Source organism: Olea europaea, unplaced genomic scaffold, assembly GCF_002742605.1.
Source record: "Olea europaea var. sylvestris unplaced genomic scaffold, O_europaea_v1 scaffold1569, whole genome shotgun sequence".
NCBI lineage: Eukaryota > Viridiplantae > Streptophyta > Magnoliopsida > Lamiales > Oleaceae > Olea > Olea europaea.
This window is the reverse complement of record NW_019233298.1, coordinates 158,320-175,912: the sequence shown is the minus strand read 5'-3', so window position 1 is coordinate 175,912 and position 17,593 is coordinate 158,320. Positions and strand designations below refer to the sequence as shown.

The 17,593-nt window shown below is 35.7% G+C and overlaps 1 protein-coding gene across 1 annotated transcript; it reads right to left on the bottom strand.

The window, feature by feature from the left end:
• Nucleotides 1–10,374: 10,374 nt before the first annotated feature.
• LOC111376867 (2-Cys peroxiredoxin BAS1, chloroplastic-like) lies at nucleotides 10,375–10,985 on the bottom strand. Its single transcript, XM_022999872.1, has 2 exons — nucleotides 10,842–10,985; nucleotides 10,375–10,596 (listed from the first exon to the last, which is right to left on the bottom strand). The coding sequence occupies exons 1-2, from the start codon at nucleotides 10,968–10,970 to the stop codon at nucleotides 10,480–10,482; spliced, it is 246 nt and encodes an 81-aa protein (XP_022855640.1). The 5' UTR covers nucleotides 10,971–10,985; the 3' UTR covers nucleotides 10,375–10,479.
• Nucleotides 10,986–17,593: the final 6,608 nt, after the last annotated feature.

Genomic DNA, 17,593 nt, shown 5'->3' with positions numbered 1-17,593 from the left:
CTTTTAAGGACCTTTTTAGGTGTAAACTCGTGGCATATATATATGAGTCTCCTCTTTCAATATTGTTTAAGCCTTTTGTTTTATTGTACTCTCCTTTTATAGCGAATTAATAAAACATCGTTCTTTCTGCCAGTTCTTCTTTTATTTACTTTAATCTTGTTCATGGTACTTTTGCGATCTTATATTTATACTTCAAATTAGTGTCCATTAAATCTCAATTCTTGCGTTTCGTTTCCACCCGGTCCCAACATGCAGATACATCATTTCCTTCAGATTCGCTACTTCTTGTTTCTTCAAATTGCTTTGCCTGATACTTCGCCGACTCTGTTGCCATAATTGCTATATCCTTCAATACATTATGAGTTTTGAGCTTCTGAGTCAGATCTTCAACAATCCGTTTAGCCATTTCAATCTTTACAATGGTCTGCGCTTTCGTAGTGTCAGCATTAATCAGTTGTTCCTTCAACTTATTCAGCTTGTTCTGCACCAGGTGAAGCTTAGTCTCCTTAGCCACCACTCTCTGAAAAGATGATAAAATAGTAGGAGATTGCAACCTTACTTGTATTCTGAGGAAGAAGTGATAAGACATTGATATAAATACAACATAATGAACTTAACCCTGTTCTATGCAGGACAACCTCCGCTAAAGATATTAGTTTCAGCGTGCATATATATTACTAGGTGGTAAATATGGATGTCAAAAATATATGTTCAGCTTTTCTTTGTTTCACCATATTAAGTTTCAGTAATTGGTTGTATTATGTTATAAATGTTTGCTAATAGAAAATCAACTACCATAGGCTTGCAAAAATTCATTAGAAAAAAATCCCATAATTCCACAATGTTCAAAAGAATAAGTAGAACTACTTGATGACCAACACAAAGATCACATGCACTGCCTGATATACGAATGCAGGAATATATATCCTTGACCTTTTATAAACTAGTCATGGAAATGGAAATTGTCACGAAGTGAAACTTTTAGAAAAGAGCCAAAATTTGAACAGGCATACGCAATAAATGTTGTCGACACATTTTCTCCAATTTTCCCTTTAAATTACTTTCGTAACAAATGTAACCAAAAATTATTCCACAACAAAAATAATTGACAATTGAGCCCAATGAGTTTATATATTGTTTATGTGATTTTTATAAAACCTAGAATCATGCAGCACAATCAATACCGAAAATCTAGTGTAAGCTTATCTAAACACCAGTGGCATGTTTGATTACATAGAATGGACATGGATAGTATTAAAGAAAAAAATCTAAAATCTCATCTATTGTATAGTCCAAATCCTGTCTAGCTCTGCGCAGAAAAAATGTCCCACACGTTTTGGAAGCGGAATATACCAGCACTAACAAAATAGCCCCTTCATCCATATTTTTGCCTACAAAACTAAAATGATATGCTGCATCCTATGTCCTTAAATTGCAAGTTGACACTATATACTTCTGCAGAATGTGGTTTTGGCTTCTTAATAGCAGTTTTTCCCCTGAAAATACACCTTCACCAAATAAATTGACAGAATCTATGACAGATTGAAATGGTGCACTGATATCGATCTCTCCCATCTCTGTTTTGGCAGATCCTTTGTGATGCAGGACAAAGAAGAGGATAGCAAGAAAGGGAGGAAGAAATCGGAGAAAAAACAGAAATTCAGGGGGAAGGGAGAGGAAGGAGACGCCACAACCAATCTCAATAATTCAAATTCTTCAAAACTAATGAAATTACATGGCAATTAGGTTTAAATAGTAAAAACAAAATCCTACTTAGAACGGGCTTGGGCCAATAGCCAAAACTAGAATAAAGTTCAATCAGAAATAAATAAAATAGATGATCTAGTTGATAGATCACTGTAGGCTGCAGTTAATCTGAAACTCCAAATACTTCAAGTCAAGCCATGGGGGACGATCTTTTTGACGAACCAAGTATTGAAATTCCATGATTGATAGTACCGAAAACTGTAGCTTATTCCCAAGAATATGATATGGTCAAGGGAGCGATCTTTTCTTCTAACCGAGTACTGATACTAGACTCCAAATAACTAATATTCATGCACATCATCTTCAAAATTTTCACATGATTGTACATAATAAGGAGCATAAGAAGCACATCGATCTACCTAACAAACAAGAAAGTACTGAATCTTGCCATCATTGGTCAATACAACACGTTCATCTAAAATAACATCAATTTTATCTTTGTGTGCCGTGGTGGGTGGTATTGAAGTAGAAATATCAACATAATCAAGTCGAGGGTCTACAAAGCTAAGTAGAAATGGATCATCAAAGGAAGTAAAACCGTGTTTGTAAGTCATGAAGTCCTCAATATTTAAAGTAGAGTGGTAGTCAAAATGTGTGAAAGAGCAATGACATGTGCATTTGAACCAACATGACGAGCAATACAAGCTTACAATACAACATAATCCCCAATATTAAATTCAAAATATCGTTTATGCGAATTAGCTTAAAATTTATATGATGCATTACTTGCATCATGTTGTTTATTGATCTCAATATGCAAGTCATGGAGATAATGTACAAATGCTCCAGCTAACATCGACACAGTAGCATGTGGGGGCATGGAAATAAAGTCTAATGGTCTCCTAGACTTATAATCAGGAACAACTTCAAAATGACTTAGACTTATAGAGCAATTCATAGAACTATTACATGCAATTTGAATAGTTGGGAAGATCAAATTCCAAGCAGGATTACGCAAATCATCAGTACCTTTAGGTTGGATGAGGTACGACACACAACACTTAACTGAGAGGTATCGAGAACAAGAGGTACAACGCCTAAAGTCATAGGTAAAGTTCGGATACTACCTAATGAGGTATCATCCAAGTCATCAAAATCTTCAAGTTTAGGTTCATATACTAGATCTTTTAACGGCCCATCTATTACATTCTTTCGTTCTTCCATGGTTAAGGCTCGGTTAGAACATTTGGAAGAGATGTGGCCAAAGTCCTTACAGTTGACGCACAGTAGTGAGAAGAAGTCCTTGGAATTTCAGAAATTTTACCCTTATTCCGACAAAGGACGAACATTAAATGGGGGAGGTCCGAGAAGGGACTTGACATGAGGAGGTGGTGTCGATAAGACAAAAGGACGATTGTCACTACGCCTTCAATACGACGAAGAAGGTCTTGGAATATCATGACCTTTACACTTAGTTTCCTAAATGGAAGGAACATTAGATGGGGAAGGCTCACTGATAGACTTATGACGAGATGATAAGATGGGTGAACGATGATGACCACGCTTTCCATATGGTGTACTAATAAGTAACTCATAGCCCCGAGCTAACAAGTATGTGTGATCAAGAGTAGTGATGCCTCGAAAGAAAAGTTCACGTCTAAGTTCATCTCTTAGACCTTGTATAAACCTACTCAAAGTTAGGGCTTCATCCTTAACGACATGACATTTCATTCGAAATTTCTCAAATTGAGCAATGTACTCAGTTACTAGCCAATTCCCTTGTATAAGAGTGTTTCATTGGGTAAAAATTTCATGATCTAAGCAACCATCAAAAGTAGGAGTATCTGACTTAATGTCACTAAAAAAATGCTCCTTATGTTGAGGAAGAGACTAAGTACCATGATGACCATGGCCTCGTTCTCGTTCACGACCCTGATCCCTAGCCCTACGATCGTGTTGAAAATATTTTTGATCACCCTGTCGATGACGATATTGTCTATTGTGGGACATTTCAGAATTATTAACATTAGTCGAATGAGGAATGTGCTTACAAATGTTCAAATTAGCAAAAACAGCCTTACTCTCTTCAAGGGTAGCATTTATCTGGGTTTGGATAACTGCTATTTGTCGGGTGAGTGTCTCAAATTGTGAAGAATCTATGTTTAGGTACTGAAACCAGAGTGAAAAGACAACTGGTCGACCACTGTGCATGCATTGTATTAGCAGCTAATGACGTACAATAGAGAGATTAATGAACAATAAGTGCAAGCAATGAAAAATAACTTAAACCATTTTTTATATATAGTTTTTATTTAATTTTTTAAATATTGGGATTAAATAAATCCAAAGTAAGCTAATACTGCTGGTACATGTAGAATAGCAGAGCAAGGGTCAACACACTAGTCAAATTCTTCAATCAATGCTAATACTGCTGGTACATGTAGAATAGCAGAGCAAGGGTCAACACACTAGTCAAATTCTTCAATCAATTTAAGTGAGGAACAATGAAAGTCAATTTGGTCACTGATGTCAATTCGATCAATGGTTTCGATCAAGTGGGGTTTTAGGCTAAAATTATCACGTTAACAGCAACACAAAGAAATTAAACGATGCAATTCTAAAATGAAGAGTAGTAATAAACCAATAATAAAAATGAACAGCGACTCCCTGAGTTCGGTTGATCTGAGTTGTTGATGTGTGGGTTTCAATCGAGTTTGTGTCCTATGCTTCGTGTCAAGTGTCTTCAATTTCTGAAACTACTCTAATTGCATCTTGTAAAGCAGTAAGGTATTTATGTTTGTGGTGATTATTTCTTTGCTGCAGTGGCAGACGCGTCTAGGGTGAGAAGAGCAGATGTGGCAGTAGCGTATTTTATAGCTGTTGATATTGGTGATGTAAGTGACTACTGTTGGACCCAATTCTGCTGGTGGTGATGGCGGCAACGGCAGGTGGCCGTATGAGCAGCAATTAGTGACAGGCAGTGTTGGCGGTGTGAATGTAAAACTGCGTGTGGTGACAATGGCTTTTAAATTGTTGAGATGGACGGGAAATATACGAATGCTGTGACTATGGTTGAAGTGTGTGGGCCTAGGTTGGTGGAGGCTTGCGGCGGTCAAGATTTCAGGTAGCTATAGTCATTGTGTTTAAGGTTGAAAATGATGGTGGTAATGATAAAGCAGGTAGCGTGGCTCATGGATAATGCGATTTGGGTGGACGTTTGGACTGCCGGTGATGGAAGCCGGCAATTGAAGGTTGACCGACGACGGGAGACTCGATTGGGGTCATCGATGTGGAGGACCGGATCTGGAAGCTACGTTAAATTTGGACGCCGACTAGATCAAAGAGGATTGGGTTGAAATTGTATGGGCTAAGGTGAGTTGGGTCGAGTGAATGATATTGGGTAGGTTGGCCTGATGAGTTTGTAGTTAATAGGGCTTGGGTGGGATACAGGTTATTGTGGAGTTATGGCTTGGCTAATTAACGTTGGGATCCCGTGGTATTGTGTTTGGGCTGTGGGATATAATAATTTAACATGTGGGCTTTTAGGGTTGTAAATTTGTAAAGAAAATGGGCAAAGGAACAATAGCAAGGAACTGAAATCGCAGTAGAAATAGAAATCTGAATTTTTTTTCAGAAACTGACAAAAATACTAAAACTGATTTTTTTTTCGATATGAACAGTGCCCGTGAACAATAAACATATTTTTTTATTTTTACAACTAAGAGAGAAAATTGAAGGAAGAAACTATTGTCTTTACCACAAATTCTTTTCGTTTGTGCTGTTCCAATAGGAAGAATTCTAGGAAGAAAATTTTGGTAAGGAGGAGGAAGAAATTATCCAAGTTTTGGTTCTGATACCAAATTTGATGCAGGACAAAGAAGAGGATAGCAAGAAAGGGAGGGAGAACCAGAAAGAAGAGAGGAAGAAACCGGAGAAGAAGAAGAAATTCATGAAGAAAGGGGAAGGGAGAGAAAGGAGACGCCACAACCAATCTCAATAATTCATATTCATCATAACTAATGAAATTACATGGCAATTAGGTATAAATAGTAAAAACAAAACCCTACCTAGAACGGGCTTGGGCCAATATCCAAAACTAAAATAAAGTCGAACTAGAAATAAATAAAATAGATGATGTCGTCATCACTGTGGTTTTCTGATGGTCTTTTGATACCATAATTCTTATCTTATCAGATTGTTACCTGACAAGAACATCCAAAGAAAGAAAATATTGATAAAAATGGAATAAAAAAAGAATGACCAACAAAAAGATGATTGTTGAAAGTGGATAAACAAATTATATCATTCTGGGAGCTCAAGGAGAAATAAGGTTGCCTCTATGAAAAGAAAATATTATATGGATCACCAAATGGATAGTCAAAGTCGTAGAAAATATAATCCAAGTCCTAAAACCTCATGAACTGTCCTGTAAGAAGTCATCATCAAGCATTGAAGGATCAAAACGTAGATTTGAGAGATCCATTGTAATTAGAAATCATCAAACAAATTGTAAACAAATTATATCATTCTGGGAGCTCAAGGAGAAATAAGGTTGCCTCTATGAAAAGAAAATATTATATGGATCACCAAATGGATAGTCAAAGTCGTAGAAAATATAATCCAAGTCCTAAAACCTCATGAACTGTCCTGTAAGAAGTCATCATCAAGCATTGAAGGATCAAAACGTAGATTTGAGAGATCCATTGTAATTAGAAATCATCAAACAAATTGCACATGTTGTTCAGTTTTTACAACTTTGACTTGTGGAAAATGTAGAAAAGAATGGATGTCATAGGTCCCACTAAAAAGGAATACCAACCCAAGACTTCTACAGATACAGAAACTACAGATCAGTCAAAAGATAACTTCATTATCAAAATTCATTAGTACAGAAGACTGTTGTATGCAGAACATTCATTATCCCTTGAGACACCATTTTCGTTTTGCTTGAAGACCTTGTAATTCTAACCCTCTTTAATGCTTCAGTACTATCCGTTTCTAACATCTATTTGCCTCAGTAGCTTTAACAATCAAGTTTCAATGAAGAATTATAAGGCTGAAAATTCCTCACAAAATCTAGGTAAGATTGAGCTATTCCCTTTCTGATGAAGATGAGCATTCAACTTCAAGAATGCGTTAGAAATTAGATCTACTAGCCCTAACAATGTCAGATTTCATTAATGCAGATACTATTTCATCGTCTCAAAATGTCAAGGCAATACAATGCTGTAAATAGGCTGGTGAAATATAGAGAAGTTGTTCTGTGTTCCAACTATCTAAGAAGATGTAAACAAGTAAATATTCAAAGAGAAAATGGGAAGAATATGCATTTTCTTGCAGTACATCAAAACACTTTCCTCTTTGTTACAGTTCCAAATTCATATGATGAATGAAAAATAACATAACTTCAGAAGTCTTCAACCATTAAAAGATTGATTAAACAGAATAACAATTCAGCAGTTGTCAGGCTGATAAAGAAATTAGAGGGTATCATAATTTCACTTTGCGCATTAGGCATAATAAAATTAATCATAACTGAATGCAGCATAGTTTACCTGAATATTTGAACTTCTTTAGAATCTTAATTTTAAATTCTGCAAATAATAATCAGACCGAGAAACTGAATAATCATTCAAAAGAACTCACTGTATAAGCAGAAGAAAAGATAAATCAAGAAAATGGTAGAAGAAATTAAGTACTAACATACTAATAATCGTTGACCCCAGAATATGTTGCCAACAGATATCGGATCCACCCGCACACATGTAAGCCTGGTCCAATACGCTAAGACACTTGGACGGTCTCAAATGGACAGATTAAGGGCGTGGGAGCGACTCAAAGGCGCGTGACGAGAACGTTCGAAATCCGGCGAGATGTTTGCATAACGATTGTACAATAATTGCCAATAGCCTTTGTAGAATACGTGTATGAATTAGTGTACGTTGCAAGAGAGTAAAATGTAAAGAATATTGTATTTGTTCTTGTGTTGAATCTTGCATTACTTTTGTGAGAGATACATGGAGGAGTATTTATTGTATTACAACTTAGATCGTGGCTCTTGGTTGGGAGTATACGTGGTCTCATCTCGTAAGTCTACATGCCAAATTATAGGTATCATATTTGACTTCCTAACCTGCTACACATTTATTAATTGACGACTTAGCCACTACATTGGCAAGACAAAGATACTTGTACTTCATGATGGGTGTCCCATCAATCAATCAAGAAGAGTCCTTGTGTAAGAGCGTATCCCTAGGAAAGAGTGCTGCTTAGAGCCTCAGGACCTCAGAGAAGATTGGATCTTGAAGTGAAGGGTCTCAGCTAGAAAACCACTTCGGCATATTCACTTGGGTCATGTCATGGGCGTTGTTATAATATGCTGATCTACTCCTATTGGCCTGAGGGTCTCGAATAAAATGCCACGTGGTTCGGCAGAAGTGGGCTATGGACCTCAGTGAATCGGTCAAGTGTGTCAATACGTCACAATAATGATTCAAAAATTTCAATCAAGTGATAAACCATAGAAATCACCAAAATTTTCCAATCCCGAAGAGGGTTTTCTACGGCAGTAAATTCTCATGAACAGTCAAAATTTTTGAGCAGCTTCGCCAATCTTTCAAAAGTTAAAACCCCAGCAAGAATCTCTCGAAACCCACACAACTTGCCCCCAAGAACAATCAAGACTCTGCGACTCCAAAAAGCCTCGAAGAAAATCACCTCACGGTAAAAAAGAAGGATAAAAAATATAAATTCTTTTTCGAGAAATTCAAAACCGCCATTTGGTTGAATCAAAGAAGAAACAGAGAAGTGTTCGTAAAGAAAAGATTTTGAAAGTTCAAAAACAAATGTTTCGTTTTATATTGTCTAAACTTTAAAGACGAAATCTTTATCGCACGAGCATATAAGAAGAGAAGGAGAGACAAACGGTACGTTACTCCATTTGAATAATTGGGCTTGCTGGTGATTGATGAGAAAGAAAAAACAAAAATTAGTTCTTGGCATGACCCTCTACCATGTACAAATGGGGTTTTCGTTTGATAATTATAAATAATTTTATAGGGAAATATTATTGAATTTCATGTAATATTTGCTTTTGAATGTAACATTTACGATGATACTTGCACGAATTTAACATGACACAATAATCAAATTTCCAATTTATATAAATTAATACCCAACAATTACTTAACACTAATTAAACAAGCTCACGGCAATCCTAGAGCATGTTTGGAAGTGATTTTGAAAATTGATTTTTTGACCATTAGGAAAAAAGTGGGGTCCACTTGTAAGAGAAGAAGTTAAATATGACGACTGAATAATGAAATAACGGTAAAAAAATCAATTTTTTGGACCAAAAAATCACTCCCAAACAAGATGTTATATAAAAGTTGGTAAAACATATGGTTAAAAAATTAATAGAAAAATGTGATTAAGAAATTAATTGTCAACAAATATGGATTTGAGGTCGTATCTTTGTTCTAGTCCCCATTTGACAAAGGATAAAGATGTATGTACATACAAGGGGGTTATCAAATGGTTTATACCCCCTCACAAACATGCGGGTCCCACCTGTTATTAAATAATTCGAGCTGTGGTCCCCACTTTATATTGTGAGTAGTGTGTAAAAGATTGTGTACATATAGCATGATCCTTGACAAAATTGCATAAGAGGGGATTTCGGCGACAAAAAAAAACAGCTGGTTTCTGGTCCTTTTGTCAAAGGGTCTACGAACGTACCATCATGTCACAACAATAGCATTTTGCTTTCTCTAAGAACTAGAGTTTTGTTACAGGTACTATCAAATTTTCTTAGAATTATTACAAAATTCCATTTGACGCATTATCATTATTTCTTGTCAAAAATCACAAAAATAAAAAGACACTACACAGATGCTGCGTTGCAGGTGTGGTGCCTGTGAGTTATTCCTTGTACTCAGGGAACTAAGGCTCTGTTTCAGCTTCATTTCAAAAAGTAGATTCTGTAATTATAAGTTTTTTGGAAAAATATATAATTCCAAAATGGAGAAATTTTTTAAATTTACATTTAAAATTATTTTATTAAGAGAGTGCATAGTTAAAAATGAGATTGAAAAAAATAAAATTTTAAAGAATGAAGCTCAAATAGGACCAAGTCTTCTCTTGATCAAAGAAGCATTACTTATTCTTTTGACAGAGTAAGATGCTACCATGGTGAAATTGATAGATACGCTATGTATCGATTCCTCATTGATCATCGATTATTTTACCAACTTACCATCATTATTCTTTCGACTTTTATTTACCGATCACTGATTCCTTATTCATATAAACTATTATGAGTTCAAAACATGCCACTACGGTAAAATTGATGGACACGCCATCGATTGATGATCGGCTAGAGTCAAGCTCAAGACTATGAATTTTCCACTTGAAGTAATAAAATGCCAAGTGAGTACGAGGGGAAAAATATCAAGGAATCTAATGCTATGTGACACTATTTTGAACGCTTGACACATTCAACCCCTATTTGGTTTAGTTAAAAATCAAACTTTTAATATATTTTATTAGAAGTTAATGAAAAGTTGATTAAAATTACTCGTCTCACGAAATATGTGGTTGACAATGAGATTAAAAATATATGAGTTTTAAAAAATGAGGGCCAAACACGAGTTCAGTATAGCGAAGGTGTGCAAAGCAACATCCAAAACTCAATAGTAGCCTTAAAAACATTTTCTTACAACCTCTCCGATTTAAGAAATAACAATACCGTTGTGTTCTCAGTTCAATATTTACCTATATAGAAGCAAAGTATTCCTTGCTGAGCTTGGGATCTGGTTTCATAGACTTCTCCCCAGGCTTCCATCCTGCTGGGCATACTTCATCTGGCTTCTCCTGAACATATTGAAAGGCCTGCAGAAGCAGCTTGTGCCATAAATAAAAACTCATCGAAATTCTAAAATGCATAGAAGTAAACAAACTATGGAAGCCGAGTTATTTACCTTAGTGATACTTTATAGTACCACACAATGAAAATATGTTGCTATAGCATTTTCCTGTGAACTTCAATCAAGTTTTGCCGAACGGTATCATGGGTTTCGAGGGACCAAATCCTAGACGTCTGTCTTGTTCGTTATAGTGAATATATATAGTGTTACCTGGGGAGTTCTCAGTGTTTCATCAACACTTCGGCCAATCACAAGATTGTTGATGGTGGAGTGTTGAATCACTCCTTCCTTATCAATGATAAAAAGTCCTCTCAATGCAATTCCCTGGAACAGCACCATGACTGCATAAGAAATTACGGGTTGTAGTGTTTTTACATCCTCCGAAGTTTAAGAATAAGCAACTCAAGTAGCCCCAACTACGAGATAGACTGAAAGGAACAAGCCCAGTCAACTTCCGTAAATTTTAAAAGCTGTATAATATTAAGATGAAGGGTAATTATCCATTCAAATACCCTCGCCACATCACGAACAGGCGTAAGCTATATTTATGGGCTCATTATCGACTTTAACATCATTACAAGGCTTTCTGTATTCTTACTGTTGGGAATCTACTTAACATGCGCAGCAAAAAATAAAACAGATTTCGATTCCCATCAGGAATTCCTTTGTGTTTAGATAGAAATTGTGAAAAGATTGTACATTTTTCAAATCTGCAAACTTCTTTGTTATTCTTTTCGTTCCAGCAATCTTGATTCGTCATCCACAGTTGTCCAATTGTCCAACCTCTAACGGTGATCCACACAGAAAACTTTTTTTTTTGGATTGAAAATCCTACTCATGTATTTATATAAGTCCAAACGGGTCTGGTCTGGTCCGGTCCAATATTTAATTAATCCATTTATTTAAATTCAGTCTGTGAATTAATTAATCCAATTAATTAATTCGGACCTATAAATAACCAACTCAATTAATTAATTTATCCAACGATTGTTAAATTAATTAATTGACAAATTGTAATTTTTAATTCTCTTTTGTGTGCGATCCATCAGGTTCCCGATCACGATGTCCAACGATGTGAAATATTATTTTGATCTAATCAAAATTGATAAATTAAAACACCTTTTTAATTTATCACTAATTCACACTCGCCGTCCAAAATTGACATCTAGCAATGTGTCAGGGCAATACATGTGACGGGAAATGTCATGTGGTATGACAAAACCAAACTCATTCGTTTACCGTGAAACTATAATCACTTCGTCAATATGATCCGATCAATTACGAGATATGGAAGTGTGTCAATCCCAAATATCGATTATATCTTTCACTCCACTATTAAGTCAATATAAGTCGAAAACTCCTATTCGACTTATGAATACACCTTGGCCCAAGATTTTGTTATCGACTTAATTGAATGAAACGCTGATCATAATCTTCTACTACTAAGAGTGACGAATCCTCTATTGGTCATTCACAACCTTCATACGATTCTTGACATACCCGAACGATGCTGTATTAATGGCCCTTGGCAGAGCAACATCCAACACCGTCAAAGCATGACTGTCCTCATATAAGATATTATGACGACCTCAAGTCAAAGGACCAATCTCATTACCGAACATTAGAGATTAACCACTGACACTCAAATAGTTATCCATGTGGAATCTCTTGGTGGATCTCCAATGTTTTGTTCTATAACAAAACATTCACGTGTTCATTTAAGTGTTATCACACTTTAGCTTGTAAGATCAGCTACTTACTTCACAAGTAAGAAATGTCACACGTGATGGTTTATCTATAATAACGATATTCATATCTCATTATTACTTACGACCACGGATGATTTAAGATTCAATCATATGTAATTTGTATCTCACAATCGCTACTCCTTGTGATTAACAAATTACGAAAATTTAAATCTACGGACTCTATTATTTAATTTAATTATTTATTAATTAAATAATAGATCTGCCATTAAATTGCATTAATTATATATCAAAAAATATTTATATCCAAGGTTGATTGGACCTGGGGCATAACACTTACAAACTTTCACTTGCACTAAATCAAATCACTTATGTATCTAATATCATGAGAGTCTACATGATGATCATTTTTATGCTACAAAAACTCTTTGTCAGTGGATCTGCAATATTGTCAAATGTGGGAATTCGTTCTTCTCTTTACGTCATTTCTATGTGTTATCTCTCTAATGAGATTATACCGCTTTAATACATGTTTGGATCGTTGATGAGACCTTAGTTCTTTCGCTTGAGCGATAACTTTATTATTATCGCAATATAGTGGCATGTGATCAACAATATTAGGAACTATTCCAACTTCATTAATGAACATCTTGATCTACATTGCAACTCTTTGCTGCTTCTGAAGCAATCATGCATTAGGTTTTCACTATTGAATCAACGATTGTTTCATATTTGGAACCTTTCCAACACACCGTTTAAGAGTAAACCAATTTTTCCATATAAAATCTTCTCAAAATTTAATCTATATAGATTGGGATGCGTTAAGCGATCTTCTTGATCTATCTCTATAGATCAAGTTGCTTCCCCATATCGTTCATGAATAAATCATTTAACAACCATTATTTCAACAATTGAAATATTGGGATGTCTTTTCCTATATCTTACATATAATATTAGGAATGCGACAATACTCCCACTATCTTCTTGCAAACACACAATTCGTCTTCATATTTGATAAAATCAAACATTTTGATTTTTTCATCAAATCGAAAATTTCAGCTCCAATAGATTTATTTTAACCCACAATCACGGTATGCAACTATTGCAACCAAAATCCAAATGGACCTCAACATGGTTACAGACGAAAGGTTTCATCAAAATCAACATATTGTCTTTTTTTGTTACCTATTGCTACTAGCCTTGCATTGTATGAATGGACCTTCCTATCCATATCAACCTTTTATTGTAAACCATTTACACCCTATGGATTTTATCCCATCAGGAGGGTCGACCAAGGTCCAAACCTTGTTCACATACGTCGAATTCATCTTGGGTTTCATGGCCCTCTTTCTATTTAGGTACTGAAACCAGAGTGAAAAGACAACTGGTCGACCACTGTGCATGCATTGTATTAGCAGCTAATGACGTACAATAGAGAGATTAATGAACAATAAGTGCAAGCAATGAAAAATAACTTAAACCATTTTTTATATATAGTTTTTATTTAATTTTTTAAATATTGGGATTAAATAAATCCAAAGTAAGCTAATACTGCTGGTACATGTAGAATAGCAGAGCAAGGGTCAACACACTAGTCAAATTCTTCAATCAATGCTAATACTGCTGGTACATGTAGAATAGCAGAGCAAGGGTCAACACACTAGTCAAATTCTTCAATCAATTTAAGTGAGGAACAATGAAAGTCAATTTGGTCACTGATGTCAATTCGATCAATGGTTTCGATCAAGTGGGGTTTTAGGCTAAAATTATCACGTTAACAGCAACACAAAGAAATTAAACGATGCAATTCTAAAATGAAGAGTAGTAATAAACCAATAATAAAAATGAACAGCGACTCCCTGAGTTCGGTTGATCTGAGTTGTTGATGTGTGGGTTTCAATCGAGTTTGTGTCCTATGCTTCGTGTCAAGTGTCTTCAATTTCTGAAACTACTCTAATTGCATCTTGTAAAGCAGTAAGGTATTTATGTTTGTGGTGATTATTTCTTTGCTGCAGTGGCAGACGCGTCTAGGGTGAGAAGAGCAGATGTGGCAGTAGCGTATTTTATAGCTGTTGATATTGGTGATGTAAGTGACTACTGTTGGACCCAATTCTGCTGGTGGTGATGGCGGCAACGGCAGGTGGCCGTATGAGCAGCAATTAGTGACAGGCAGTGTTGGCGGTGTGAATGTAAAACTGCGTGTGGTGACAATGGCTTTTAAATTGTTGAGATGGACGGGAAATATACGAATGCTGTGACTATGGTTGAAGTGTGTGGGCCTAGGTTGGTGGAGGCTTGCGGCGGTCAAGATTTCAGGTAGCTATAGTCATTGTGTTTAAGGTTGAAAATGATGGTGGTAATGATAAAGCAGGTAGCGTGGCTCATGGATAATGCGATTTGGGTGGACGTTTGGACTGCCGGTGATGGAAGCCGGCAATTGAAGGTTGACCGACGACGGGAGACTCGATTGGGGTCATCGATGTGGAGGACCGGATCTGGAAGCTACGTTAAATTTGGACGCCGACTAGATCAAAGAGGATTGGGTTGAAATTGTATGGGCTAAGGTGAGTTGGGTCGAGTGAATGATATTGGGTAGGTTGGCCTGATGAGTTTGTAGTTAATAGGGCTTGGGTGGGATACAGGTTATTGTGGAGTTATGGCTTGGCTAATTAACGTTGGGATCCCGTGGTATTGTGTTTGGGCTGTGGGATATAATAATTTAACATGTGGGCTTTTAGGGTTGTAAATTTGTAAAGAAAATGGGCAAAGGAACAATAGCAAGGAACTGAAATCGCAGTAGAAATAGAAATCTGAATTTTTTTTCAGAAACTGACAAAAATACTAAAACTGATTTTTTTTTCGATATGAACAGTGCCCGTGAACAATAAACATATTTTTTTATTTTTACAACTAAGAGAGAAAATTGAAGGAAGAAACTATTGTCTTTACCACAAATTCTTTTCGTTTGTGCTGTTCCAATAGGAAGAATTCTAGGAAGAAAATTTTGGTAAGGAGGAGGAAGAAATTATCCAAGTTTTGGTTCTGATACCAAATTTGATGCAGGACAAAGAAGAGGATAGCAAGAAAGGGAGGGAGAACCAGAAAGAAGAGAGGAAGAAACCGGAGAAGAAGAAGAAATTCATGAAGAAAGGGGAAGGGAGAGAAAGGAGACGCCACAACCAATCTCAATAATTCATATTCATCATAACTAATGAAATTACATGGCAATTAGGTATAAATAGTAAAAACAAAACCCTACCTAGAACGGGCTTGGGCCAATATCCAAAACTAAAATAAAGTCGAACTAGAAATAAATAAAATAGATGATGTCGTCATCACTGTGGTTTTCTGATGGTCTTTTGATACCATAATTCTTATCTTATCAGATTGTTACCTGACAAGAACATCCAAAGAAAGAAAATATTGATAAAAATGGAATAAAAAAAGAATGACCAACAAAAAGATGATTGTTGAAAGTGGATAAACAAATTATATCATTCTGGGAGCTCAAGGAGAAATAAGGTTGCCTCTATGAAAAGAAAATATTATATGGATCACCAAATGGATAGTCAAAGTCGTAGAAAATATAATCCAAGTCCTAAAACCTCATGAACTGTCCTGTAAGAAGTCATCATCAAGCATTGAAGGATCAAAACGTAGATTTGAGAGATCCATTGTAATTAGAAATCATCAAACAAATTGCACATGTTGTTCAGTTTTTACAACTTTGACTTGTGGAAAATGTAGAAAAGAATGGATGTCATAGGTCCCACTAAAAAGGAATACCAACCCAAGACTTCTACAGATACAGAAACTACAGATCAGTCAAAAGATAACTTCATTATCAAAATTCATTAGTACAGAAGACTGTTGTATGCAGAACATTCATTATCCCTTGAGACACCATTTTCGTTTTGCTTGAAGACCTTGTAATTCTAACCCTCTTTAATGCTTCAGTACTATCCGTTTCTAACATCTATTTGCCTCAGTAGCTTTAACAATCAAGTTTCAATGAAGAATTATAAGGCTGAAAATTCCTCACAAAATCTAGGTAAGATTGAGCTATTCCCTTTCTGATGAAGATGAGCATTCAACTTCAAGAATGCGTTAGAAATTAGATCTACTAGCCCTAACAATGTCAGATTTCATTAATGCAGATACTATTTCATCGTCTCAAAATGTCAAGGCAATACAATGCTGTAAATAGGCTGGTGAAATATAGAGAAGTTGTTCTGTGTTCCAACTATCTAAGAAGATGTAAACAAGTAAATATTCAAAGAGAAAATGGGAAGAATATGCATTTTCTTGCAGTACATCAAAACACTTTCCTCTTTGTTACAGTTCCAAATTCATATGATGAATGAAAAATAACATAACTTCAGAAGTCTTCAACCATTAAAAGATTGATTAAACAGAATAACAATTCAGCAGTTGTCAGGCTGATAAAGAAATTAGAGGGTATCATAATTTCACTTTGCGCATTAGGCATAATAAAATTAATCATAACTGAATGCAGCATAGTTTACCTGAATATTTGAACTTCTTTAGAATCTTAATTTTAAATTCTGCAAATAATAATCAGACCGAGAAACTGAATAATCATTCAAAAGAACTCACTGTATAAGCAGAAGAAAAGATAAATCAAGAAAATGGTAGAAGAAATTAAGTACTAACATACTAATAATCGTTGACCCCAGAATATGTTGCCAACAGATATCGGATCCACCCGCACACATGTAAGCCTGGTCCAATACGCTAAGACACTTGGACGGTCTCAAATGGACAGATTAAGGGCGTGGGAGCGACTCAAAGGCGCGTGACGAGAACGTTCGAAATCCGGCGAGATGTTTGCATAACGATTGTACAATAATTGCCAATAGCCTTTGTAGAATACGTGTATGAATTAGTGTACGTTGCAAGAGAGTAAAATGTAAAGAATATTGTATTTGTTCTTGTGTTGAATCTTGCATTACTTTTGTGAGAGATACATGGAGGAGTATTTATTGTATTACAACTTAGATCGTGGCTCTTGGTTGGGAGTATACGTGGTCTCATCTCGTAAGTCTACATGCCAAATTATAGGTATCATATTTGACTTCCTAACCTGCTACACATTTATTAATTGACGACTTAGCCACTACATTGGCAAGACAAAGATACTTGTACTTCATGATGGATGTCCCATCAATCAATCAAGAAGAGTCCTTGTGTAAGAGCGTATCCCTAGGAAAGAGTGCTGCTTAGAGCCTCAGGACC